General features: G+C 42.0%; 1 protein-coding gene across 2 annotated transcripts in view; it reads right to left on the reverse strand.

Annotated features, from left to right (window-relative positions):
• The window catches only part of nbas (NBAS subunit of NRZ tethering complex), a 112,773-nt gene that overhangs the window by 52,175 nt on the left and 34,634 nt on the right, over nucleotides 1-25,964 (reverse strand). For both annotated transcript variants that reach the window (XM_058056689.1, XM_058056690.1), the window contains exons 24-39: nucleotides 24,271-24,456; nucleotides 22,472-22,645; nucleotides 21,291-21,424; nucleotides 18,529-18,591; nucleotides 18,288-18,410; nucleotides 18,093-18,195; nucleotides 17,074-17,151; nucleotides 16,841-16,995; nucleotides 14,829-14,941; nucleotides 12,271-12,384; nucleotides 10,090-10,203; nucleotides 8,292-8,449; nucleotides 7,007-7,096; nucleotides 5,951-6,127; nucleotides 5,020-5,133; nucleotides 3,349-3,472 (exon numbers count right to left, since the gene is read on the reverse strand). In XM_058056689.1, the coding sequence (XP_057912672.1) occupies nucleotides 3,349-3,472; nucleotides 5,020-5,133; nucleotides 5,951-6,127; nucleotides 7,007-7,096; nucleotides 8,292-8,449; nucleotides 10,090-10,203; nucleotides 12,271-12,384; nucleotides 14,829-14,941; nucleotides 16,841-16,995; nucleotides 17,074-17,151; nucleotides 18,093-18,195; nucleotides 18,288-18,410; nucleotides 18,529-18,591; nucleotides 21,291-21,424; nucleotides 22,472-22,645; nucleotides 24,271-24,456 (2,020 nt within the window). The remainder of the gene's footprint in view (nucleotides 1-3,348; nucleotides 3,473-5,019; nucleotides 5,134-5,950; nucleotides 6,128-7,006; nucleotides 7,097-8,291; nucleotides 8,450-10,089; nucleotides 10,204-12,270; nucleotides 12,385-14,828; nucleotides 14,942-16,840; nucleotides 16,996-17,073; nucleotides 17,152-18,092; nucleotides 18,196-18,287; nucleotides 18,411-18,528; nucleotides 18,592-21,290; nucleotides 21,425-22,471; nucleotides 22,646-24,270; nucleotides 24,457-25,964) is intronic.

The following is a 25,964-nucleotide window of genomic DNA, read 5'->3' on the forward strand; positions in this document are numbered from 1 at the left end:
TATTGAACGGTGGCTAGAAAAAGGAGTAATACCATCAAGAAAATATGCATGCAGTCCCACAACACTGCGTCCTGGTATGATTGGAAGCACAACAAATTCCCAGAATAGTTAGCAAAAAAAAAAAAAGGTGAGGGGGTGTTTTTCTACAAATGATAACACTTTTTGTCCTTGCGTCCACTTTATATAAACAACTGTGGAGATGTGACAGATTAATGGCAGCCACTTTTCTGCTCATGAATACAAAATATAAACATGCTGGCATGATAGGCTGCATCCCAAACAGGACCAGAGGGAAAAAATCCTGACTTACGGATGGCAGGGATAAGAACCACACACATTTTTTCCCCCATTTTTCCCCCGTGGGGCCGAAAGGTGGATGAGTGGTTCGCATGTAGGCTATATAGAAAGGAGATCTGGGGTTCGATTCTCTGCTTGGACATCTGTGTGTGGAGTTTGCATGTTCTCCATTGTCCATAGGTATGATAAGGTGATACCATGTCTATATGTGCCCTGTGATTGGCTGGCCACCAGTCCAGAGTGTACCCCGCCTCTTGCCAAAGTCAGCTGGGATAGGCTCCAGCATACCGCACACCCTTAGTGAGGATAAGCGGCATAGAAGATGGATGGATGGATGAGTGTTCCCCAGACTGTAGCAGCAAAATGTGAGCACCACAATTTCATGGATTCGAACTAGGACGGTGCAGCACAGCTTTATAGGGTTCCGGAGAAATCGGTTGCCTGTTTTGCCTAATCCCGCAGAAACTAACTAACTGAGAATCATAGAAATAAGACACCTCGGCTTGTGTTTTTTGAGTTTAAGCCCCACTAAGTACGAAAAAGAATCATTCTGTATCTCATATTTGGGATTGTGGCGGTAAACGCACCTCTGTTGTTTCTCGGACTGATGGGATACGGAGCTGCGGGCACCCCTTAAATCACACGATATTGACTTTGACACAGCGACTGAGTCATTCCTTTGAATGACTTTCAGTTCAGTTAAATGGCGGGAGGGAGCCCCGTTTGGGCGTTTGGGGCCCTGGAGAAAAAAAGAGGCTGTAAAAGTGTGAGACTAAAGGGGGAAAAAGTCAAGCATGGCTGCACATAGGTTGCTCCAGAGAGGATGATTTTTGTGTGTAAGCAAAAGGCGCCCCTTTTTATCTTTTTTTATCAACAGCTCTGTTGAGCGTAGCGACCATACTCCTCCTCCTCGTTTTCCTCCTCCTCCTCCTCTTCCTCCCACTGGCCGCCGGCTTTCAATGAGATACACCTCTGAATGAGCTGATTACACGCCTCTCTAAAGCAACTGATACCATCGGGACAGGAATTACCAGAGGGATAAACACATACACACACATACACACACACACACAGTCAATAGATAACCCTGACTTTAAAGCATACATTACTTCTGCTTGTGCAAAAACAAAAGAAGAGAGGAAAAACAGTGATAAGGTGATGTCATGTTAAAGACACATTTTTTCCAAGGTTAGCACTTTCAATTACGTACATATTTATACAAATATACACGACCCAAATATGTTATTTCAAGAGGACAAACTAGGAATGCATGCAATACATTCCACTGGATATCACATTTCTGAATATGGGATTTAGTTAATGTGCACAGCGGCGCTACCAAGTGGCAAGCTTTGTCAGGGGTGGGCAAACTGTGGCCTGCAGGCCACATCAGGCCTGCTAGTAGGTCCACCAGACCTATTTTGAGGCCTTTTTATTGGGTTGTGGAGTCCTATAGAGCACCTATACATGACAACCCGCCCAGAAAGCTTTCTAGATCTTCCAAACTCTGCACCTCATCCAGCGGTGAATTACATTTGCATGGATTTCCTGACTCCCACCTAAACGGTAAGTGGAAATTTCTCCACCCCCGATCCGCCTCCTGCCGATCACTCCCAAGCGCTCCTCAGGACTTCTGAACAGCTGCCAAACCCCTTTTGTCTGAATACTTATACAAAATAAACACAGTTAGGACACTTATAAATTGTTACTTGCACTTCTGACTCTTCCACTCTTTCACACGAGTGGAAGCTGCACACAAGTAATGTTGAAAAGGCGTCGGACTTCAGTAACAGTTTGGTGAATAGTCCAGCTTCATATTGGCCCATGTTCACAAAACAGTCCCATGTGAAGCGCCGTTGACAGCCTATTTTTCTCTTGCCCGGAATCAGAAACTCCAACCACTTCTGCCTGATGCTTGCCTAAGCTAAACAAAATTAGCTTAAAAAATATTTTCTGGTAGTAAGTAGTAAAATTCTTATTATTATTTTTACTTTATTCCCATAATTACTATAATTCTTTTGTTTGTTTTATTGTTAAATCATATTCTTAGAATGTGCTGCGGGCCAATAAAAAAGCCACCGCGAGCCACACTTTGGAAACCCGTGCCCTGCAGGGCAAGAAAGGCTCAGACAGATGCTCCAAGTTCTATGTGTTCGGGTGTGTTAGTCAGCCAAAATGTTAGCAGGGCTGTGAGACAAGTGACATATTAGCATTTCACCTCTGCAGCCGCGTGTGAAAGCAAGTGATTATGTGCTGGTCAACACGCTGTCTGAGTGAGTGTGTTAATGCGTGTCTGTCACAGCAACTTTCCACCCATGCTGCCATTAATTACCTCCGTCTTATCTCACTTCAAGATGGAAAAATAAATCAATATATGTACTTTCTTAGCTTTTTTTTTTTTTTAAAGCATAAGTGATGCTGATTCTGACCCCCAGCTGCCATCCATCAGCAAGTGTGGCCTGGTTGTTTTGATCTCGTATCTCAGTGGTGAGGTTATTTAGTGGTCCATTGGGATGCGCTGCAACGCGTGGATTCATAAACAATGAAGCTGGATTACGGGTCCACTGGGTCAGGCCTGTGCACACATATTGTGTCATTTGTACCATTTTTCGCGAGACGTGCAGAACTCTTCTTCAAGGCCACTTTTTAGTTTGGTTTACGTTAATTTAGCTTTTTGCTTTCTGGCATCATCATCATTATTTTAGGATAAAAATAACACCCTCTGCAAAGTGTGTGGTACTGTTTTGACTGCGGTTCGTTCCAAAGCACTCATATTTGGTGCAAATCTGGGTAAAATGCGCTAATTTATTTTGACCATTTGATTCACATTTGCCAGGGACCAGGAAGTAGCCTGCTAACTAGCAAACAGACAAAAAATTTATTAAAAAAACGTAAATAATCTTTGTTATTTTTGTCTTATACAACACCCCAGTGGAAACCACGCCCACCAACATCCTAATGAATCATCTTTTCTGGAGTAATCCCTCCATTTATGAACATTAGGGGATGTAAACATGGCCCCTAAAATGAAAGCGGTCTCTGCATGCTTACCCTCCGTAGCAGGAAACGGGGTTCTTCCTTCATTTTTGGCCTCGGCCAGTTTGCCGGTCCTCAGCAGAACCTCTGCAAAGTTTTCCGGGGAAACATCCTTGTAGGATGAATACACGTCTTGACTCTAAAAGGAAACACAAGATGACTAGGTGACAATTTGAAGCATACAATTGTCCAAAATGGCTTCCAAGAGGTGCATCCTCATATTTTTGTGCAGTCGCTGCCTCTCATCCTTCAGTGAAAATGTTGGGTTCAAAAAAAACAACACCATTGATCAGAAGCGTATGGGGAGTCATGAGTGCTGTGCCGTTGACGGACGACAGATGGATGGGTGTCAGAGGTTGGGGTAGGGGGGCGGCAGGAAGGCTCTCGGAGAGGGCTGTTAAAATGACACGAGAGCAGATCTATTGGCTTCCTCTGTTTCCCCTCACGTCAACTATTTTTAGCCATCCGCATGATTTGCCTCTCCGAGCGGCGAGCCCATTGCTGTCCTTTACTGGGGTTTCAAGGTCAAGGTACTCTTTTTCTTTCCTTTTCTGCACACTTCCCTTCACCGAGCAGCTCCTCGTGGTACGACTGATGTGCGATACCGCTAACGTCGTATGAGTTCCTCGCTCGAGCCATCCCGTAATTTGACTAGAGATACCGACATGCTAAATGTTTTTAGCATGAGTTTGCGTACCGTCGGCGCCGCTTTGTTCCTTACATACACCGGGTACTTCCAAAGTGCTTCTAGCAGTAAAATGACTTTGTGAAATCAATATCAATTCATTCTCGGCCCGTTTTTTGAGGGGGTTTGAAGTCAAGGGAAGGGAAGAGAAGGGAAAAAAAGCTAATTAAACGCCTCAAGTCATGAACTTACTCAGGCATATTTGCTGTAATTTAAGACGCTAGCCTGCGGTGAGGAGGGTAATAAGCACAACAGGGGTGAAGAAGGAAGGGGAAACAACTAGAAAAGTCAAAGACCACCACAACGTACCTCACTGGGCTTTGTGTGTACCATAACAGTTACTCAATAAAACAAGAAGACTGCCACAACCTCATAACGTCATTGTACAAATTAGAGTCCGGTTTTCCCGGTTTTCAACGAAACAGCAGCACTCGTGCAGCTCCCAGACCAGGACCCTACCACGAGTGATATTTCGATACTTCCGATGTTCATGTTCTAAAATTGATTCTCAAATCCGAATATCGATACTTTTGATACTTCAGTCATTTGAGGTCATGTTTGTCTGCTGAAACGATGACTGACGGTAAATGTAAATGTAACGTAAACTGGTTAGCATGCTAGCTTGTTAGCATCAAGAGTCCCTACAGCGTAATAACAGTGCAGTGTAAATAATGAATATCAAGAGTGTAATGGTGACTATAGGGGTGTTGTTTCATGCGTACAAGGCTCTAATCATGCTAAAAAGTGTATTTATGAAGTCCCAAAAAGGTAACTATGTAAACACTTATTAATGTTGAATCCTATATCACAGAAATTCACTCATCCCAGTTGGATCTGGAACCAATTAACAGCAATAAACAAGGGATATAGTGTATAGCAGTAGTTGCACAACCACTGTTGCTAAAGCCGACAGATTTGGACGCAGACCTAAAGTCAGCTTTCCATTGTATGCGATGGAGTTTGACACCCCCGACCAACCTTGGGGATCTAGAGTCACTCACCGGGTCTACATAGACATGCTCAAAGAGATCTTGATAGAAGGAACAACATCCTTGGCGCTCCAGGTTGGCGTTTTCACACGGCCACTCCTCAACAGCGGTTCCATCGCTGCTCCCCTGAGGAGCCAATCAAATATTATCAGCATTAATGAGTCTCCGTCATCTGCTTCTTTTCCACTCGGTGAGATCTCAGCCTCCATCTGGTCCTTCCAGGTCGCCTGCTGCAGGGACAGGAACGCAAAGGTTCTATTCCCCATAGAGCGGCCTGGGGGACATCTGCTTGTCATTTTGTAGAAATATGCAGACAAAATATACAGTCATTTTAGTGGCATAGAGTTGTAATAATAAAGACGTTTTTTTCCAGTACACCCTGGACTGGTCGCCAGCCAATCACAGGGCACATATAGACAAACAACCATTCACACTCACATTCGTACCTATAGACACTTTAGAAGAGCCTGATACTAATAATTGGCTTTATCATTGAACTATATACAGTATGCCATAGTAACTACTGTATATAGTACAGTATGCTATAGTAACTACTGTAGATACACTACAGTTACTGTATATATACAATAACTCTTTAGCATATCTACTGTATTTAACCAAATATCAAAGTGAATTTCTCTTTTTCAAAAAATACAGTAAATTAAATCAAACATCAATTGATCAATAATATTTTTTTTTAAACATGGCCACCTCTCCCTTCCCTGGAATAGCCGCCCCCCCCAGCACACATAAATATCACCGGCAAGACCCATCAATCTCCACCCAGGCATCCACAGCAGATGCTGAAATATTCAACAGGCTGGACAATCAATTATGCAAGAGATGAGTCTCTTGATCGCCTGCTCTTGGATGACGCCGCCTGTGAAGTGAGTTGATTAGCATGCAAGCAAACAAGCCATCAAGAGGACAACGCGTCCGTTACCTGCAGCGGACGCAGGTAGTTGAGCGACTGCTTCCACCAGCGGTGGTCGCCGACGGCCGTCAGCACAGCCTTGGTGGTCAGCCCCGTGGTGGTCAGAACCTCCATGGTTTTAGCCGTCGTCCTGTGGAGCAGGGCCCCCGCTGTCGATGCAGGGGTCCCCTCGGAGGGAGGCGGGACCTAAACGCACAAATCATAACGTAATATATTCAGCAATATGTATCTTATTTGCTTCAAATTGGCCAGAAAATGACTTTATGTGGTAAATATACGCTGACACAGCAAAATATCCAGCGTCACTGAATTAGGAAAGGAAACTCAATAGAGGTTAGCTGGGATAGGCTCCAGTCTTCCTGTGAATAAAATAACATGAAATCACTTTACTAAAAATGACTAAATGACATCAGATGTAAATGATATTAAATACACTTAAATAAAATGTAATTACATGGAATTCTGATTAAAATGACTTGGGATAAGATCAAATAAAATAAAAGATACAGTGCAATGAATACTTCAGTGTCACCATTCACATAATAAGAACCACAAAAAATGTTTGTGTGGATGCCCGTCTCGATGCACAATAAAACTGATTTTTTAAAAGTCACATTTCGGTAAGGGCCAGTGAACTCAAGCCAAATCATCTTCTGTGTGTGTGTGTGTGCGGGACATCAATACTTTACATAGAGACACTCAAGATGTTAGGAAAAAAACACAAACACTCCTGAGATGTCTGGAGGGGCTTACATACTGAAAGGTGAAGTGCCGGTACATGAAGACGACAACAAAATGACAACAAAAATGAGCGCCCATCCATGCTCTAAGGGGGTGGAGGGGAGGGGAGGGAGGGTGCTCTGTGGAAGTCATTAAACATTAACACCCACTCACAACACCACCAAACTGCCAGATCTGACAAGGGAGGAAAGGAAAAAAAAGGGTATAAATAATCCAAACGCCGCAACCTTATCACTGGATTTACACCTAATTAGACACACAGGCAGCGGCAGGAAATCACAAGATATTGAAAGAATAAGGACATTTACAAATAGAAACAAACACCTTTAATGAGTCGCTGTCGTCTGATTCTTTTCCACATTTCCAGGTTTCTACCTCGGGCTCCATCTGGTACTTCACCGCCTGGTACAACACCTGTAGCACACAAGAAGAAAGGACGAGGACGGACATCCACGCTTGGTTTTATTCTACGAGGACATTCGTGCTGCAATCATTTTAATAAAAAGCATAAAGTCAAAATCTACAACCAAAAAGCTGTACTCTCAAGAGAAAAAGTTGGAATTTACCAAGACTAAAAAAATTACACCACTTTAGTTATCTGTTTCAAGTTGTAATATCATGAAAAAGTTGAGTTGGGGGAAAATATTATAATATTATGGGAATAAAGTCAAAATATTACGAGTAGGAAGCTAATGAAGATTATTAAAGAAGTTGAAATATTTGGAAAGGTAAAACAGAAAAACAGCAGCAAAAAAACATCTTAGCATAAATAGCATAGATAAATATGCATTTATGCGATGCATAAATAGCATAGCATAAATAGCATATCTACATGGGCGTCAAAAAACATCAAATTAAGTTACATTCTCTCATTTGTCACTATGTGGCAATTATATTAATTATATTATAATTAAATAATATAATAATTATGATAAATTACTTAAATAATTATATTAAATGAAATATCACGATAATACTTTCAAGTACAGCTATGCAGCTCACCTACTGTATGAATCAAATACAATGATCAAATGTTTTTGATCATTTTAGTCGTAAAATCACACCAAAAATATGGAGGAATTTTGGTTATTTTTCCAGTTAATGTGGATTAGCTTGGAGAGGCTAAATTCGCTAGGCTAAAAATTTGTTTTTTGGGACCGTTTTTGCACAGAAGCCTACTCAATACTTCTGAAAACTATTTTTCTCTGTGTATAAAATCTAAACATTTGGGTGTTTATTTCCAGTGAACGGAAGTTAGCTTGTTCTGGCTAGTGCTAGGCGAGGGTTACAATTTTAATATTTATTATTAGGGTTTTTTTTTTTAATGGCCTCTTGTTTTATTGTATAAAAGCATACTAAAGTCACATGCAAACATTATCCCAAAGGTTATTTCAGGTGAACCTAAAACAGTGCTTATATTGATGTGATTGACAGAGGTTAGGCGTTAGCTTGGGCCGGCTAACACAGGCTACATGTAAATACGTATGTGGGGTTCCAGCCTTTATTGGAAGCCATTTACTCACTTTGAATGAATTAATGTCAAATTCAGGGCATCCTATGGCGACTGAAATAGAAAATAACATAAAGCAAACTGATAATGGCGTGTGACCTGAGTCTGGAGGTCGCTGGAGGCCGCTAGCAGAGCGTGGATGTTGTCAGGAGGACAGTGGGTGAGAGCGTAGGCCATCAGCTGCTGTCTGGCTTCCAGGTCGGTGAAGCCCTCGCATTGGCCCAGCAGGCTGCACACATCCCAGGCTGGACTGTAACCTGCAGAGCGAGGGGTAGGGAAAAGTCCGGAAATGGACTTATACCATTTCTTTTCCTCAGTGCTGTTTTATTTGTGTGTGTGTGTGTGTGTGTGTGCTGGTGCAACATAAAAAGTGAGGCCAGCCAGACAAAACATAATCTCATTAAATCCCTTCAGGCTAATTGTGTGAAGCACAAAGGCTACAATTACACACTCACGTATATTATGTTCTCATAATCGCTCTCTGGAGTGGAGCGTACGTACACTAACTCGGCCAACCTTGAATCGGACCTGCTGAAGTGAATTGTTTAAGAGGCTGGCACACGTGATAAGAGACAATGATTCAAATAAAGGAATGCAAAGTAAGCATTTCAAGCATAAAAAGGGCTCAATTAACTAAAATACAAATAGAAAGCATTCAGAAGACACTGTGTAACGTCAAAGATGCTGTGATGACATGTAGTTTTCTACACTGGTCACAAGGTGTCCAGTAATGTCATCCTAATGTTGGGGGAGACACACAAGCACCAGATGTGATGGCTGGGATAACAGGTTTGAAAGATTTCACAACAGGCACAATAACCCCTAACATGGGCTTCTGTAAAACCCTAACCTTTGTTGAACTAAAACTCAACTCTGAGCCCCCCCAACGTCATTTCCTGTGCACCCCCCCCCCCCCCCCTCACCTCCCCCAGCACCAGAACACACTTAAGCCTGGGTCACAACCGGTCGTGCAAAAAACACACAGTATTTAGAAAGTAATGAACAGGTTTTCTACACTCTAACTACAAAAAATATTAAATGTATTAATTGTGACTCCTAATTTGTGGAAATTCACTTATCCCAGTTGGGTTTGGAGCCAATTAACTGGGATACACGAGGGATTACTGTACTTTCGGAAAATGGTAATGGTTTTATTTCATTTGAACATGCATCAGATTACAATTGAATGCATCTCATAATCAGTTCACAGTTCCACATGTCCAAAAGGAGTAGGAAGAAGCAAAGGTTATTAAATCCTACCACTCCATCTGGTACTTTTACAATAAGTAACTGTTACATTTGTTCACTTCCTGCTTTCCTAATAAAGTTTTTTTGTCACATACTGAAGTAGGAGGTGATATGAGCATCCAATGACATAATGGGTACCATAGTAAGTGTCAATATAGTGATATATATAGCACATCATGACTGGTTCAAGACTTCATATTTAGCAAACATCAACTGCTTGTATTGTTTCTTGAATTAGCTCATCGTTGTGCATTGTTTGACTTCCTTACTCAATCCATTCCATAGTTTGATTCCACATACTGAAATGCTATGGCAATGACTCAACACACAGCCGTGATTGTCTAAATAGCTGTCAACACAAATAATTCCATCTTGACTACCATCTGGTGCTGAATGAGTGCTGCGGTTCAGAGAGCTCTGTATAATTCCATGCTCAATAACAGTGTTAACACGCAGGACACACCGTCTTCACTGTGAGGTGGATTCACGAAGCTATACTGCTACTCTATAAGCTACACGCTGACTACTCTAAAGTGCATTATAGTTTGTTTTCTGTGTGAGAGGTAAACAAGCACATGCTCCGTGGTGGTTAAAGGTAAACACAACCTTTACCACGTAAAAGTGTGTGGACGCCAAGGTGAGAACATACCTGCAGCCATGAGGTCCTGACAGTGAATGTACGCAGCTTTCAAGTCCAGGAACTGCAGGGCTTGCTGCGCTAGCAGGGTCAACACCTGCCCTTTGCGGGTGTCCTCATCATCCCCTTGAGATACACACACACACACACACACACAACAAAGAGAGAGATGCAACACGCAAATGCTGCTTTTAAAATGCTATTTCTTTTATCTTGATAAATGTCAACCACGTCCGCCGAGACGCTCTAAACAGCAAATCTCATAATCCTGCTTATCACGTCTAACATCTGTCTTAATAAATCTTTTTTCTGACTCCACACGCGGACGGAAGGTTGAAATGTCGTGGCGTATTAGCGGTGGCGGCGGAATATTAATGGGCGTCCGGCGTAAATGAGGTTATTGCAGTGGCTCTTCATCTCGGCGAGGGAGGAATTAAATATTGAGAAAGAGTGTCTGGCTAAACGAGGGAATCGTTTTCACCATATGATGTGAGCGGGGCCGGGATTGCTTATGATGTTAACATTCACGCCGCGTCCCGTGTCCATCGCTGGCAAACGAAGACGACGCCAACAAACACAGAAGCGACAACTGAGGATCGGATGCAGCAAAATATTGAAGACTCCCTCAAATCAATCGCTAAAAATCAATAAAATATAAGAATTCGAAGTGTACGGTTGTTGGACTTCCTCACAAGGGTCACAGGGGTACGCTGGAACCTATTCCAGCGGACTTCAAACAAGAGGTGGGGTACACCCAGGACTGGTTGCCAGTCAACCATGTTGGCATGTTATTGTGTGTAGCTGCTCTGTAGGAGTTCACAATACAATACAAAAGGACCGTTCCATTCCTGCATGTTTTAGACTCATGTAAGATGTTCAATTCCTGCATGTTTTAGACTCATGTAAGGTGTTCCATTCCTGCATGTTTTAGACTCATGTAAGATGTTCCATTCCTGGATGTTTTATACTCATGTAAGGTGTTCCATCCCTGCATGTTTTACACTCATGTAAGATGTTCCATTCCTGCATGTTTTAGACTCAAGTAAGATGTGCCATTGCTGCATGTTTTAGATTCACGTAAGATATTCCATTCCTGCATGTTTTAGACTCAAGTAAGATGTTCCATTCCTGCATGTTTTAGACTCAGGAAAGATGTTCCATTCCTGCATGTTTTAGACTCACGTAAGATGTTCCATTCCTGCATGTTTTAGATTCACGTAAGATGTTCCATTCCTGCATGTTTTAGACCCATGTAAGGTGTTCCATTCCTGCATGTTTTAGACTCATGTAAGGTGTTCAATTCCTGCATGTTTTAGACTCATGTAAGGTGTTCCATTCCAGCATGTTTTACACTCATGTAAGATTTCCATTCCTGCATGTTTTAGATTAATGTAAGATGTTCCATTCCTGCAAGTTTTAGATTAATGTAAGATGTTCCATTCCTGCATGTTTTAGACTCATGTAAGGTGTTCCATTCCAGCATGTTTTAGATTCATGTAAGATGTTCCATTCCTGCATGTTTTAGACTAGATGCAGGAAATCATCGTAATGTACACATTTGGCACAATAAAATTAAACAAAGAGATGCCATTTTTAGTCCATGTGGAGGTTACAGCCACGCAAAATGTGAACGTCATCCAAATGACCAAAACTAGACTTCGTAGGAAAATATTGTTTTTAAGAATGGCCATGTTTCTGTGGACATGGACAAGGACTGGAAGTTTATGCACAGAAGCTCTTTGGAACATCACAATGGGGCTCTTTCCTTAAATCAGCACAATATAATTCTAAATTAGTGTATGATAATTACCCCCCCCCCCACACACACACACCTCTCTTCAGAGTAAAACATCTCTTCTTAAGCTTTTCCATGCAGCTGAGGCAGGAACCAAACCATCCCCCGCAGGCTTTCTGCGGCGGCCGCGCTGGTGTGATACCTGCATGAAATATTCACCGCCATGGCCCCAGAGCTGCGCACCCTTCAGAAGCTGCAGTTACTTATTTAAAAATATGTTTATGCCTCTTCTCATCTCCCGCTGCCTGTGGTGGTGAGCGGCGCTGAGAACAAAATGCCACCGTGATCCTTTTAGCTGTCGGCGGGCCTCGGAGGAAGTTCAGATAAATCAAATGCAACTCTAACTCTGACCGCTTGTGGTTTGTTTTCTCTTTTTTTTTCCTTTCAGGTGAAAGTACCTGCCACTCGCAGCAGAGAAGCCAGACTCAGCAGAGTGTTGGACTGCTTGTAGGCGGTGGAGCAGTGGGCGATGCACTCCTCGATGAGAGACAGACGGTCAGAACGCAGACGCACTGCAGGGCAAGAGGGAGAAGAGAGCCTTGAAGTGCATGTCAGGAAAATAACATTATGAAAATGCCACTGCATTGGGTACACCTGCGGATGCTTCCGAAACGTGGAACGTACGATAAGATATGCCTTTATTAATCCCATAAGGGGAAATTCCAGGTTTACAGCACAGATGAACACAGGAAATGGTAAATCAGGGTAACACAAAGCAAGAGGTTATATACACTATTTAAAGCTACGTGCATATTGATCAAGCCAAAGGTTTATTGCACGTTTTATTGCATGGTTATTTGCGGTTTATTGTGCAGGATTTTTGGAGCGGTTTGCATTATGTGGTCTGACTGCTGCAGGAAGGAAGCACCTGTGATATCACTCCTTATCACATACTACAGTATTAATTGGCCCTGTACCCTAGAAACCGCCCATGAATGATACGGGAAAAGGCCGAAATGATACTGTGTCAAAGCCCAGGGCAGTGATACTGATAAAATATAGAGTTTAACCATGTCCAGTATCAGCCCCCGTAGCTGTCCACTCAGAGCGCGCTGCTCTGGTATCGTGCCCGTGAAACAACCAATCAGAGAACAGCGCACGATAAATATTCCTAGTGTTTCGCCAGTCACCAAAAAACCCAAACTTGATTAATGGAACTTTAATTGTCAGACATTGATAAGATAAGACTGTTGATAAAATATTATTGTTGAAATATTTTTTGCAATTATTGTGTTTACACTGTTTAGATATAATACATGTAATAAACTGAACATTTTCTGGAAACAAAATGGTCTTTTGATTAAACAGTACGTGATAATAAGCTCATGATTAAATAGTATGTGATAATAAGATCATCACATGGTTTGTCTGGTATCAGGCCCAGTATCATGCCCCTGCGTGTCATGTGATAACCTATAATTCACACACTTTGGATGTATCATCCATGCTCACGTGTTCTACGTGCAGGTGTGCCTAATGTTGTGGCCGGTACAAGTATAAAATCTGAGGCAACAACATGTAGTCATTCATTTTGCAATGAATCCATGCAGTACCGGGTGTCCAAAACATCGGTGACAAAGTGAATGACAAAGTGTCTCCAAAACATCGTACCACGACTGTAAATACAGGATCAATGCGCAAAATTTAATTGCAGTTCAATTTCTTTGAAGTTTAATTTATTCAGTGAAAAAAAAAATTTGGTAGCTGTGAGTGTAGCAGGTCTATTTTGTACTATTTTTGGATTAATTGGATTTTATTTAAATAAAATAACGTCCTTCACAGGCCTGCACTCCTATGTCACCTGAGGGTGAGTGGAAAAGAGGAATTGTGAAAAAAGAGCTGATCTATTACCAAAGCCTTTCTTTCATGCTATATCTCTGTATGTATATACTGTATATATATTATATTATACTGTACTGCGAATACTGTACACGTGTTGTTGAACAGGAGGACACATCCAATACAATAGCGTGTCCCTGAGCTGTGGATGTCAGACAATAATCGCATACCAACATCCTTTTCTTTTCCCATCCAGCGTTCTCGCCTCACGTAGGAGTGGGATGATTGAGGGGAGGTCTCAAAGATGGAGGAAAAGAAAAGGAAAAGGCAGGGTGTATAAAAAAAAACGGAGGGGAAAGGGTGGCGTTTTATTAGAGTCTGTCACTGTGCTTTACGTGGGCAGCTCTGTTTGATGAGCACTGGAGTTGGGGGGGCAAGGGGGCGGAGGTAGGGTCCTCGGAGGAAAACGAGCTCTCGGTTGAGAGGTGAGGCTGGTTCCGGCTTTTCTTTTAACGCTGTGGCTGTGAGATCATGCAAAATCTCAAGTCAAAGTCAGATTAACTTTTTGAAATCAAAGTAAAAAAACACTTTGTTTTGTTTACTTTGTTAGACCAAATTGATTCTGTTCAGTCATATTTAGTACTAATATTGCAATATTATTTGACTCAAACATTAGCTACATGTACAGTATGAGAGCTGTCATATTTAGTCATATTCACTGAAGACTTAATTTAAGATGTGCAGCGAAGCCTGGTTGTTTTTTTTTTTTTTTGTTTCCACTGTTCATTAGAACATCACTTTTGATCATAGTCGACCTTTAAGATGGCTGTACGGGAAACGCAAGCAGACGTATGAAGTGTGTGAGTTTGCCTTGCGACCTGAGAAAAAAACACAAACGTTCACAGACTTTGTTTGACATGACAAAGAACCCCTGCAGTTCCAAAATCAGTGAACGACGCCGACACGAGTGGCTAGCAAGGCGTCATGTTAGTCCGCCAGATAAATATCGTTTTTCCGTGTTAGCTGCTACAATAACAATACCGCTGTAGCTTGGATAATATAGAAGTCCGTTATATAAATTTCCTGTTATGTCTGTTGTTATCTAGCTCATATTATCTCGGGCAAAAAAAAGTGCAGTTCCCCTTTAAAGACATGTACCAAGCAGGGTCGGTGTTACCTTGCAGAGGCAGGATGTTGACGCTGAAGTCCTCCAGCTGGCTGAGGGCACTGATGAGGTCCAGCTCATCGAGGACAGCCGAAGGACAGTCGGTGATGAGCTGGAGACACGCCCTGGGGGGAAAAGGACCAACACTTTTGGTCAACACTATTAAGTCATTTGATCCCAGACGGTTTTCAAAACACGACCGATATTTTAGACGATTGTGAGTGATCTTTCTAGGCACGCAGAATATTGTGTTCTATGGCTATATAAACATGGAACCTACCAAAAGAAAGATGAGACCTATCTTTCATCAGAAAAAAAGTGTTTCTACCTTTTTCTGCCCTTTAGTAATCAGCAGTAGAACAGCAGTAGTTTCAGGAAAATATCAGTTCCTGACTAAAATGGAGAAAACCAGCTTTTTGATACAGTCATAACTTTCACTTGCACAAATATTTGTTTGCTTTTGTGACAGCTGACATATCTAAACAACAACATCAACATACACAACACAAGAACACCATGAACTATTTACAATATTCGCATTTGGAACTAAAGTACGGGTTTAGAAAAACAAATGAATACGTCTTTGGTATCGAATGTCTGGCTTCATCCTGGTCAAAGCACTTGTTATTCACACGGATTGGCATTCAGTAACACGCCAGAGCCTCGCCGGGCTTATTTATGACACACTCCACTCCACTCACTGAGCCTGTGTCTGGATATAAAAATCATACACTCTTGTTCGACGGGATATTCATCACATAATTACACAGACTGGAGTAGAGAGGAGATTGAGGGAGAAGACGAGGGAAAGAAACAGAATGATTAAAAGCCCAAATCCCACATGAAACAACAGCTTATTGCTTCCAGTGAGAGGAGGCCTGACGTCAGCTTCAGTACGTAGTGTGGGTGGTTGAGGACAACTAGACCTTGTTCAGTCATGACACAAACACACAGTTTACACAAAAAAAAATGCTCACAAGCCATAAAAAAAAAAAATCAACTATTTGAACAGGAAGACAAAGTGAACTGCTGTGGATGCAAAGCACGCGGCGTCACAGAGTTTTTATGCGAAGAAAGCGAAGACCGAGTAGACATTAGCACTAAAGTTAACGACTATGTTGGCTGACAATGTGTGCTTTTTGCAGCGTGTAGCAGTTTCTGGCTCAAGTGTGACCGCTTCCTAGGACTGGACCTCGCTCCCATAGGGTCACACGGTCCATGTATTTTGCACAAGGGGGCGCATTCTCTGCAAATGCACAAAATGGATGCATGGGCTGGTTAGATACTTTTTTTTTAATAATTACTTATTGGGCCTGGTTGTCAGTCTTAACTTTTCCCAATAATATATGGCACCTCTGGTCAATAGCACAAATCGTAAATAAGTACAAAATGTACAGCTAATCCCGCGGCACGGCGGTCGAGTGGTTAGCGCGCAGACCTCACAGCTAGGAGACCAGGGTTCAATTCCACCATCGGCCATCTCTGTGTGGAGTTTGCATCTTCTCCCCGTGCATGTGTGGGTTTTCTCCGGCACTCCCACATTCCAAAAACATGCTAGGTTAATTGGCGACTCCAAATTGTCCATAGGTATGAATGTGAGTGTGAATGGTTGTTTGTCTATATGTGCCCTGTGATTGGCTGGCCACCAGTCCAGGGTGTACCACGCCTCTCGCCCGAAGACAGCTGGGATAGGCTCCAGCACCCCCGCGACCCTCGTGAGAAAAAAGCGGTAGAAAATGAATGAATGTACAGCTAATCAATGTGATCGGCCAATTTCACTCATGAATGATCGGTACGGTAATTTGCGGCACAAACCCCCTGATCAGAGCATCTCTATCTTTGAGTGCATGTCAAGGGGCGCATGTATATTCGTCGCTATAAATGAATGAATGACCCAATTATTGGCCTACTTCCCCATTCAGAACAGACGGTAAGGTTGAGACAGCTCACTCCTCTGAGAGCTAATTCAAATGGTCCTACATGCTGGAGTTATGTCATTAGCATGCATTGGCTGCGTTCTTTACCTGGCCAGGCCCATGCAGGAGTCTGTCAGCGTGGTGGAGGAGTTGAAGTATTCTCTAGCGGCGGCCAGCACCAGCTCCACGCTGCTGTCGTAGGCCACCTTCATGGCAAAGCTCTTACCGCGGAAGGACAGGCTGACGGGGACGTCCTGGCTGACCTGGAAGAGCAGATAGACAACGAGTCAACAGGAGTCTTTTACATACAAGCTCTGGCAAAATGTATGGCATTAAGGTACCTTGGAGCAGTGCATCAGCTGTCCGGCTAGGCGAACGTTCTCCAGGCGGCTGGAGCACAGCAGCGACTCGACAAAAATCTGCAGCGAGCATTCAGGAATGAGTCTTACTGTATTGTCATTTATTTCATTTCATTTGCTAAAAAGGCACACGAGAAAGACGTGATGTCTTCTTTGAAGAAGAAATAAAACAATGATGAATACAAGTTTAGGCATTCCAATACGGAGGTCATATCCCGATAAGAACAACCTTTCATATTACCGTCATTTTGCCAAAAGCCACATTTCCCATAGGAGACAATAAAGGAGACTTCATCCATGTCAGAGTCAAATTGGGGCCATCATGAAACATAATTGTAAAAATAAGAATTTTTAAAAAATGTTAAAAACATTTTGATTTAAATTTAATTTAATAAAAAAAAACATCTCAGCTTTGAAATTTACAATTAGTATGAATTTTCTCGGCGAGTGGTTAGCCCGCAGACCTCACAGCTAGGAGACCAGGGTTCGATTCCACTCTTGGCCATCTCCGTGTGGAGTTTGCATGTTCTCCCCGTGCATGCGTGGGTTTTCTCCGGGTACTCCAGTTTCCTCCCACATTCCAAAAACATGCTAGGTTAATTGGTGACTCCAAATTGTCCATAGGTATGAATGTGAGAGTGAATGGTTGTTTGTTTATATGTGCCCTCTGATTGGCTGAATTTTCTCTCCCATTTTTGCTGGTTTTATTTTTATTTTTTATTGTTCCAAATGCTTTGTCTTCATATATCTTCTTCTCATATTATTACTACTTTATTGCCATAATATTTGAACTTTATTTTTATTATAACATTATCTCATTTTCCAAAACTTCATTCATTGTTGCGTTTCATTCATTCATTGCTCTCAGTTTTTTGTCATTATTTCATTTTTTTCTATAAAAATCTGATTAAAAATGACTTATTTCATTTTTTTTTGTTCTTTTTTTTACTTTACTTGTTGTTTCAGAATGTGCTGTCGGCCATTCTTGCTTTCCTTTTTACCTGGTGGCAGGTCTCCGCTTTCAAACAGCCGTAGACGTTCTGCTGCATGTCCAACAGATCCTGCAGCACACCTCTCCACACCGTCTCCCCCACGGGGGGGCTCCTGAGAACAAACAACAACAACAACACTTACACACCCCGCTTCATTATGTGCAACCTAATGAGGTCCATAACAGTGTTGTGTTACGATCTTACTTGCGTCCTGTGTGGCGACACAGTTTGATCATGAGCTGGTGGGCTTCCTCTGGGCTGTTCTGACTGTTCCTTACGTAGGAGATGGGCTTCTGTAGGCCGTGTTTCTCCAGGACCTCCGCCACACTGTAAGCACACAGTAAGCCATACTGGATTTAAGCAGGAAATTCCGATTAGGCCAAAGATTTTCATTATTCAGGCTTGGAATGGAATGAAGGAGGCCTAGTAGAAGAACAGCGTTTACCTGAGGTGTTTCTCTAGTTTGTCCACCTGATCATGCAGGGAAGATGTGACATCCGTTTCAGGCCTGCAGAAAAACACACACACATTATGAGTTGTGGACATGATGCTTTGATAGAACCCCACCTCACTTCCGGGGTTGACTAATCGTGCCACAATCTGGTGTATCTGTCCGAGAAATAATAGCACAGGAACCACAGTAGGGGTTCAGGTTTTGACTGATTTTCACCCCTTTGTGTGCACCGGTTCCAGAGTAGAAGCCAATACAACCGTGTGGAAAAATGAGTATGTGTGTTTGGCTGCAAGGTTATCCTAAAAATAAAACCCACTTGATGCTTTGACAATTCTGGGTCAGGCTGTCCCTCACAGGAGGGGTGACCCCAGAGTGGAACAACCCCCAGCAAGTGTGTGTATGTAGTTTGCTCACACCGAGCATCTCAACCTCAGCAATCAATTCCTCGGATAGTCTTTTTTTTTTTTCCCCGCCCCTCTGCACGGCTTGTTCCACCTTCACATCACCTTCATTTCTCACTTGGCATCTTTTCGGAAAGCATTTTCATTCTTTTGCCCCCCAGCCCTCCATTAGGCTCATTCTTTCATGCTAAATTATGAAAAATGGAGCTCAACTTGTGGCTCTTTCAAAAAAAAAAAAAAACACAAAAAAAAAAACACCCCACACTAATGAGCTCATTTGCTGGGCTAAATGATGAACAAGAAGAAATGAGCTGTGTTGTTTGGAATGTAAAATAAAATGGTTATATCCAGCATTTAAAGACTTTTCAAGTCATTTCAACATGTGATTGGATGTTACAAATCATTTCTCCCAAGCCCACATATCCCATAGGATACACTGGATGCTCATCCACAAATCTTATTATTTGTGGGAAAACTCGCCATTGTGTGCTATAATTAGGGATGCTCTAATCAGGGTTTTATGCTGACGATTCCGATATGGATCACCCATGAGTGAGCTCGGCCGATACCGATCGGAGCATCCAATGCTATAATCTCGCTGATGAGATGTTTGTTTATTGGTAGAAGACCTTTTTTATTTATCCTACATTGGTAAAGCTCCAGTTACATGGAAAGTAATCAGAGGCAAACTTGAACTTGCTTGAGGATGTGTTCTTTATGTGTAGTGAATCAGCTTGATAATATACACGCTGACTTGCACAGTACAAACAAAGGGAGCCAAAAATAACAGGAAACACAAGTGGGACGCTCACAAACACACACATTCCCAAAAGGGAATGACCCAGCATGCCTTGCGGGTTCTAAATTAGTACAAAATATTGTTGTTTGCATATTTTTGGTTCCAACGTGAGTGACGGAGCTGTGTGGTTGGACGACCCTTGTGTTGGTTTGGCATTTTGACGGGCATCTCAACTTTGTCTGAGAAGCCCAGCATGCCTTGCGGGTTCTAATTTAGTACAAAATATTGTTGTTTGCATATTTTTGGTTCCAACGTGAGTGACGGAGCCGTGTGGTTGGACGACCCTTGTGTTGGTTTGGCATTTTGACGGGCATCTCAACTTTGTCTGAGAAGCCCAGCATGCCTTGCGGGTTCTAAATTAGTACAAAATATTGTTGTTTGCATATTTTTGGTTCCAACGTGAGTGACGGAGCTGTGTGGTTGGACGACCCCTGTCTGAGAAGCCCGGCAAATTAACCCCTTCATCCACATCACGACTTCACTATCAGTTTTCCCAAAACATTTTGTGATTGAATACGGCCTATTTATAGTATGTGGAACAAGTTTGGATTTGACCAACTGTACCAAATCAAATATCATGACACTGTACCACATCACTACTATCATGAGAACCAGCATATAGAGCGGAGGGAGCCACCTGCTGTGGCCCAGAAAAGTACACTGTATTCAGGCACACGTGCCCCGAGCAGGGGGTGTGCAGCTACGGAGGTCAAGAGGACCATAGTATAGAGCAGAAGGCAGGGTGCACTGTATTCAGGCACACGTGCCGAGCATACGATGTGACGCCACGGAGGTCTCTGGCAAATCATTTGACTGCTGCTGGCGTTTCAAGTGGCTGGTATATTTTTTTTGTGTGCTCAATGTCCCCCCCCCCCCCTTGTCGTGGAGCATTTGATACAACTAGCAATCGAAAGGTCTCTGAAAGTTTGTTTACAAGTGAGCTCCGGGGGAAGTTACGATTGAATTGATTTGGTGGAATAATTATATCGCACCCCTATAAAACACATTCCGAAGATGCATTTGCCGTGATGATGTAGTATTCTAGACTGGCCACTAGGTGTCAGTAATTTTGGGTGAGACACACAATGCCGGAACAATAGGCTTTTATCAATAATCCCTAGCACTGTTGAGGCCGTAACCAAAACCAATAGGCAGGTATTCCACGTTGTGTTTGACAGAATAACTCCACATTTCGCTTTCATGGCAAGAGGAAGAACGAAGGACTCATTGCCAGTAATTCTATTTTCCAATTAAGGTGCACACCAGGGAGATAATCCATCTTAAAAAAGCAGAAATTTAATCCACTCCGGCTCGCCAATGGCCCGTTTTATGAACTTTGCAGTCTACTTTTTTTTCTGTCATAGCTCAGCCTCTTTAAAATGCAGCGCATAGCCACTCCGTCTCACGGGGGAGCTCAAGCAGAAGAAAGTAGCGTATAGATGGAGAAAGCAGCGGGATTCAATCATGGCATAGAACAAATGAGGCCTTGCTGGCTAACAATTGTAATAAATAGCCATCATGTTGTCAAAGTCATGTCAGAGGGGATGCTTTACCCAAAGCCTCTCTGCGGGAGACACTCCAGGATGTCATAGCAGAGGCTGAGCTGGTCGTCTCTCTCGCTGCTGTAGATGCTCTCCAGGGCCAACCCCATCAGCTGGTCAGGGTCCCCGATCACCTTCTGCTGACACTGGAGGGCACATTGATTGAGGGAACAAGTCAGATTGATACGTTTGTGTCGCTTTGACCGCCGGGGCCGGCTCTAGATGACGTCGTTGTGACGTACGTAGTACATGTACTTTTTATGAAGGACAAAACGCAAGTATATTTACAAATATGTATTTTTGGTGGTGGGGAGTTATGTCACAAGCAAGATGGAGCCACCTGTGAATGCATTTAAATAGGAGAGGGGACACGCTGCTCGTTGAGAAGAGCTTGCTTCCATGTTCGTTTTATTTTTTTACACTTTTGTTTCAGAAATGTATATTTATTTTAGTATTTTTTTTACACTTTTATTTAACTATATAATTATTTGTATAGTTTTTTGCACTTTTATTATTTTTATTTGTATTTCTTTGTACATGTAAGTCATTACATTTTTTAAATATTTTTTAAAACTTTTATTTTAGACATTTTTATTTTGATATTGTAATTTTTACTCTTTTATTTTTTGGTATTTTATTATCTATACACATTATTTAACACATTTGTATTCATCTGTATAATTTGTTTAACATTAATTTTTATTTGACTTTTCTCAAATCTTAACTAATTTTTATTTAGTAGTTATTTACTTGTAAATAACTTATTTTAGTCATTTTTATTAAGATTAAGATGTTTTTATTTAACTACTTTTTATCTGTTAGTGTTATTTTTACATTGTAATTGTAGTAATTTTTATTTATTTTGTAACTTCTTTAAGTCTTTTTTATATCTTCAATTATTCCTTTAATTAATTAATTTCCTCTACTTTTATTTAAAATGTATTTGTTTTTAAAAATAGCCTGTCCTCTTTTGAAACATCAATATACACAATGTCATACAACGCCACGGAAACGAGGAAGACCATTATAGCTCCATGCATACAAATACAATATTTCCTAAATTCAAATAAAATATAAAAAATACCATATTCCACATTTCATATTTTAAATGTCCTATTTGGACTTGCTGTATACGAGCCACCAGTGGAGAACCACCAGCGTGTGTGTGTGTGTGTGTGTCTGATGACACTTACATCAGGTTTGGAGTGCTGGAAGATGATGAGAGGAAAGGTGAGGTCCCGCTGGGCCAGACCGACCAGGTAGTCTCTGAGCAGACGTTTGGCGGCGCCCTCCTCCTGTCGCTCACAGCGGTGCAGGAAGGGCACCATCCACTGGAAGGCATCTTTCACGTAGCGCTCCCTGCTGGACTGGTGGTGGAAGAAACTTTTTATTCACATTTGGATGTATAACGCATACGAGGAGTTGACTTTGTTGCTCTCGCTCTTATAAAGGAGCACATCAGAGGCAAGGAAGGGGGTAATTTAATTTAAGCCAGTTTGGTAAACACACACACACACACACACACGATTCCCCAAGGGGGAGTCAAGCAGCATGTGTCAGTGCAGTAAACAACATTTGCTGGCTGTCTGCCCGCACGGTCCTTGCAGGCTGAAGCCAGCATGAGCAGCAGTATTAGCTAGCATTTACAGGAGCACTCGTATAATGGACTCCAAGGACACTGGAGTCCACTCACTGCCTTTTATTTGTGGGTAAATTAAAAGGAAAAACAGTATGGAATGGCCATTAAATAAGACCGAATGTGTCCTTATTTTTAACTACTAAGCACATGAACCCCGGCTCTGCCAGTCCTTCGTGTTTTTACCTCACCCATTGGCTAATGCACTTCTCGTAAATAAAGTTATTCATTAAAACGCAAGCAATATATTGATGCTAGCCAAATATCCTCTACATGTCCTACGCGTGTGGCTGTTTTTGAGCATCTACTCCAGAAACGCTAGTCAAAGATCCTCTATTGTCTTTAAGGACCGACTTCAAAAACACTGGTCAAAGATCCTATATATTACAGGACTGCTTTGCTGATTTTAAGCACCAGTCACAAAAACACGAGTCAAAGATTCTCTAGGCCAGGGGTCTCAAACATGCTAAGTGGCCCGCAGGACACTAGTTTGAGGCCCCCGCCTTGATATGAAAGTTTAATGTTAGTGCGGCCCGCGCAAGTTTGATATGGATGCTGTATGGTATCATGTACCCAGAAAACATTATTACGTTTGATTAATGTTCATGTTAAAGGTTAAATAACTGTTAATAGTTATCCTCCCTATCCGTGTGGAAGTGGTAAGTTTTTGGCTATTTAAGTTTAAAGGAAATAACTTGAAGGCTACCGTTTAGGTCGCTAGCTCTCTAGTTTGCGAGTTAGCATGTGTCTCAAGACCCTGCAGTTGCGCAATATGTTGTAAATAAAAAAAGTATAAATGTCGTGTTTTGTCATGTCTACAGGGCTCTAATAATGCTTTGTTCATTTTAATCTGAAAAAAATAATTTGTCTACCCAGCAACTATATGTGGTTTCTTAAGTTTTTATTATTTGCCGTTTTATTATTATTATTATATTTATTTATTTATTACTGATTGATTGATTTTCTTTATTCTTGATTTGTTTATTTATTTTTCTTCTTATTTTGTGTAGAAAAATAAAAATAAGATATTTGAGAACAGTGGAATGTTTTATCAGAGCTTTTATTGTAGAAAATTGGAACCAAAGCGACGTTTTTAAAAAAAATTTTGTTTTTAATAAATGCGTTTTTTTTTTTTTTTTTTGAAAACCTGATGCGGCCCAGTCTCACCCAGACTCGAGCTCCAGTGGCCCCCAAGTAAATTGAGTTTGAGACCCCTGCTCTAGACCCTGTTGTTGCTTTTGTTGTTCGTCAAAGATCATCTATATGACAGGCGGTTTTACATGCTACGTTGGGCAAAAACACAAGTGATAGACCCTCTATTAGAAGAGAAACACCAATATGGTAATCACAAGTTACATTTTTCATGAGGAGGCGGAGCTTGTCAATGTCGCCCATCCGCTGCAACTTGGAAAGCGTCAGGTTCAGCTCACAGAGCGTCTCGTAGATCACCGTTTCCAGGGTGACCAGGTCATCGCACAGGATCTCCAGGCCGGGGATCTCACGCTCCTTCCCGAGGCGCACCAATGACAGGGCGCAGTCCACCTGCCGGAAAGCCGCAAAGAAAAACACTGTCAGCGGCCGCCAATACGTCCTCTTTAGTCACTAAACAATAAAGAGAGACAAGAGTGAGACATCCTGCGTCCATGATCAATAAGATCCCATCAAGGTGAGCATCCAGTCGATACGTGACGGGTCTACAAGACGCTGGCGGTACGCCCCAGCCCATCTAAACTGTCACCTGTGGATGGCGGCTGATCGACCAATAGCAGATGCTTTAGTCTTCACCTTCCAGCACACAGGAAAGCTCGTCTTGTCAGGATTGGGAGATTGATGAATGAATAATTCATCACCACCTTGTGATCCAACAGGAGAAGAAGTCTACTGATGTTAAAAGATGCTCTTTCGCAGCTCTCCAGAGATGCATGAGATGTTAACAACACTCTTTAATTACCGCCTACCCTCCTTCTCATTCTCTGCCCGATAACAACTCCGCTCCCTCATCTCATTCTTTCTACCTTAACTTGGAACACAATATCCGTATCGGATTTAATTGTAGCCACTTTTTCATCCTCGTTCCTCTGCTCTTTTTTTTTTTTCCTATTGGCCTGCAGCGGAACTCTTTGTTCCTCCATGTACTCTACTGACTGTCTCACACTTTTATCTCCAAGCCAAGGTGCTGGATGTACAGTACATCTTCCATCTAGGTCCCTATTATATTTTAGTGGGGAAAACACAATAGAGTGGGAAAAAAAAGATCTCCTCCCATTCCATGTGGAAGTGGTAAGCTTTTGGTTTCTTAACTTTACAAGAAACAAGATTGAGGCTAACTGATTAGCTCGCTAGCCTCGGCCATCTTGAGTCTCAGCAGCATAAGAGTTGTGTGATGTGTTGTAAACAAAGAATAATAGGAGTGTAAAGGTTTTATTCCATGTCTAAAGGGCTCTAATAATGTTTAAAAGCATATTTATAAAGTCATAATCAGCTTTTCTATATCCAACTGCGAAAATATTCCGTTTGTTAACATTGAATAGCAGAAATTAATTTGTCACAGTTGGGTTTTAACCAATTAACCGCTACAAATGAGGGATGACTGGATATGCCATGGTTTTAGTTGCCGACAATATCCTGTGTACTAGTTTGTTAAAAAAAAAATATTTAAAAAAAATCAGAAATAAATAAAATTTTCACCCTCATCCGCTATGGCGACTCCATAAAGGAAAAAGCTGAAAGAAACAAATACTGGTGTAAAACCAGTGCCTCGTCTGCATTTTGGGCTCGTTTCATCACAACCTACATTCACCCTTGGCCAATGTCCTCACGGGAAAAAGATGAGATGGAGAAGTGAAGGAGGCAGAAGCTCACGCCCGGCGCAAGTGTCTCTCTGTCATGTGTGCACATGTGTGTGAAGCTCAAGTGTCAGGAGACCAAGGGATGATCCCTGGAGCTTCCTGGAGTAACGTTGTGAGGAGGCAAAAAGATGAGGAAATGAGGTCTAATTAAAAAGGAGCAAGGGAGAGAAAGATGGGGGGATTCCTGGAGATTAACAAAGA

Source organism: Doryrhamphus excisus, chromosome 19 (assembly GCF_030265055.1).
Source record: "Doryrhamphus excisus isolate RoL2022-K1 chromosome 19, RoL_Dexc_1.0, whole genome shotgun sequence".
Classification (NCBI taxonomy): domain Eukaryota; kingdom Metazoa; phylum Chordata; class Actinopteri; order Syngnathiformes; family Syngnathidae; genus Doryrhamphus; species Doryrhamphus excisus.